This window comes from Oryctolagus cuniculus, chromosome 3 (genome assembly GCF_051225735.1).
Source record: "Oryctolagus cuniculus isolate XC-2025 breed Fujian yellow rabbit chromosome 3, ASM5122573v1, whole genome shotgun sequence".
Classification (NCBI taxonomy): domain Eukaryota; kingdom Metazoa; phylum Chordata; class Mammalia; order Lagomorpha; family Leporidae; genus Oryctolagus; species Oryctolagus cuniculus.
Genome location: NC_142869.1, coordinates 174100520 through 174102640, shown reverse-complemented (window position 1 = coordinate 174102640; position 2121 = coordinate 174100520). Strand labels below are relative to the sequence as shown.

Sequence of the window (2121 nt, the reverse complement as noted above, 5' to 3'; positions counted from 1 at the left end):
CTTTGCTTTCTCGTGTTTATATTATTCTATATGTTAATATCTCTGCATCTAGTACAACAAGCACTTTTAATTTGATGGAGATTTTGAGGCAGAATCTTTTCCCTGTGTGGGTTCTGAGTGGATTCTAGGTGGGCTCAGTAGTGTGGTCTTTGTGCAGTTTCTTCAGCTCTGATCCTCACCTGCGATGTTGCATTGGTGGCCTAGGCTGGGACTGTGGCTGTTGAGGCGTGGTATAGCTTTGCGGAGGGGAGGGGTCAGCACCCGGCTGGCTATTGGGCTGTGGTGGCTCATGTGTAGAGGCCTCAGGCTGGTTGAGTGAGTGGTGGGACCATCAGGGGGACAAGGATGCTGCCTGGGCAAGGCTCAGAGGTACATGGGTGCTGTAGCCTGGTCAACCATGCAATGGGCTGTTCTGAGGGGTAGGGACACTGCCTGGCTGGCTGTCAGGCTAGGCTTGAATGCACATGGGCACTGTGGGTTGGCTGACAGTGTGATGGCCTCAGGGGGCACCAGCTAGAGGGCTTTTGGGCTGGACTTGGGTGCGTGTGGATGCTGTGGGTTGGCCAGCTGTGCTGTGCAGCAAATTCTGCAGGGGGTAAAGCTGCTGTGTGGCTGGCTGCCTAACAGGGCCCAGATTCCTGTAGGTGACTGAGTGTGTGTCGGCTTCCCCTCTGTGTGAGCCCGCCTGTTACCCGGACGTGGGATGCCATGGGTTTGAAAGCTAGGGCTTCAGTTTTTCTGCTTTAAAATAAAAAGAGAGAGAGAGAGTGCAGTCTCAGGGAAGAGTTAGGGAGAAAATGACAGAGGAAACTCTACACAAATTAGAAGAACATGGTGGACCTATATGGAGGGTGTGGATACCCACACAGCAGGACACCAGCAGCTGAGAGTCTCCCCACCAGCATTAGAAACAGAGCATTGGCAGGCGATTGGACCAGACAGTCCTATCCTGGCCTTGAGTGGGGAGGACGCAGGGTTCCCCTGCTTCCTCTTCCCTGAAATCAGTGCAGAGGCCATGAAAGTGCAGTTCTACAGGAAAGAGCTCTCTTCTGAGATCGTCGTCTATAGTCATGGGGAAGACCTACCATCGATGCAGACACCAGAGTATCAAAAGAGGACTGAGTTCCTGAATGGTTCCATTGCACAGGGGAAAGTCTCCCTGAAGCTGAAGAATGTCACTGCCTTAGACGCTAGTGTGTATGGGTGCCGGTTCAGCAATGGGATTTATGACCAGATTGCCACCTGGGAGCTTCGGGTGTCAGATATGTCAGAAAAATCTTTAGAAGAAACACAAGGAAACTGTGCAAATAATTCTAAGACTTTGATTATGGTTGAAGTCATCCTTGGGATTGTATCATTTATTTTAATTTGCATTTTAATTTACTTTATTTGCAAATGTTTTATAAAATGCAACCAAAATGGTTTATTATGTCAAACTTCAGATAACACAATGGAAAATGAACTTCAGAGACAATGTGAAGAACTTCAGGGAGACCTTGATAGGAGGAAGGCTCAATATAAGACTGACTGGAAGAAAGCAGCGTTATACCCTGATTGGAGGAAAGAAGAGTTCCAGGCTGTAAACGTGACCCTGGATGAAGACACTGCCCATCCTCCCCTCTTCCTGTCTGAACAGAGACGAGTAACCTGGCAAGAAGAGAAGCAAGATCTCCCTGACTCCCCACAGAGATTCGATTCCCCTCCCTGTGTGCAGGGTCAGCTGAGTATCACCTCGGGGAGATACTACTGGGAGGTAGATATTGGGGACACAGTTTCTTATGATCTGGGAATTTGTAGGGACAATGTGACTAGGAAGGGGCAAGTCACAATATCCCCACAAAATGGTTTCTGAGCCATCAGGCTTTATCAGGGGGAGTATTGGGCTCTCACTTCCCCAGAAACTCGTCTTACTCTGAGACAGCACCCCCGTAGGGTGGGGATATTCCTGGATTATGAAGATGGAGATGTGTCATTCTATAACATGACAGATGGATCCCATATTTTCAGCTTTACCCAAAATGTATTCCAAGGTGTCTTAAGACCTCTGTTTAGGCTTTGGAAGTCTGACTCAGGCACCTTGACCATTGTCCACTGAAGGAGAACAGAGTGATGTTGTAATTC

General features: G+C 48.7%; 1 protein-coding gene across 1 annotated transcript; it reads left to right on the top strand.

The window, feature by feature from the left end:
• The first annotated feature begins 844 nt into the window (after nucleotides 1-844).
• Nucleotides 845-2121, top strand: LOC108176911 (butyrophilin subfamily 1 member A1-like). Its single transcript, XM_089328722.1, has 3 exons — nucleotides 845-1370; nucleotides 1443-1844; nucleotides 1878-2121. The coding sequence occupies exons 1-3, from the start codon at nucleotides 845-847 to the stop codon at nucleotides 2093-2095; spliced, it is 1146 nt and encodes a 381-aa protein (XP_089184848.1). The 3' UTR covers nucleotides 2096-2121.

What these genes read in the sequence shown, in the direction of transcription:
- LOC108176911 (XM_089328722.1), top strand. Translation starts at nt 845, where the DNA reads ATGGAGGGTGTGGATACCCACACAGCAGGACACCAGCAGCTGAGAGTC. An exon ending in TGTATCATTTATTTTAATTT is followed by an intron (nt 1,371 to 1,442) that starts GCATTTTAATTT and finishes GTCAAACTTCAG; the next exon opens with ATAACACAATGGAAAATGAA. An exon ending in CACAATATCCCCACAAAATG is followed by an intron (nt 1,845 to 1,877) that starts GTTTCTGAGCCA and finishes ATCAGGGGGAGT; the next exon opens with ATTGGGCTCTCACTTCCCCA.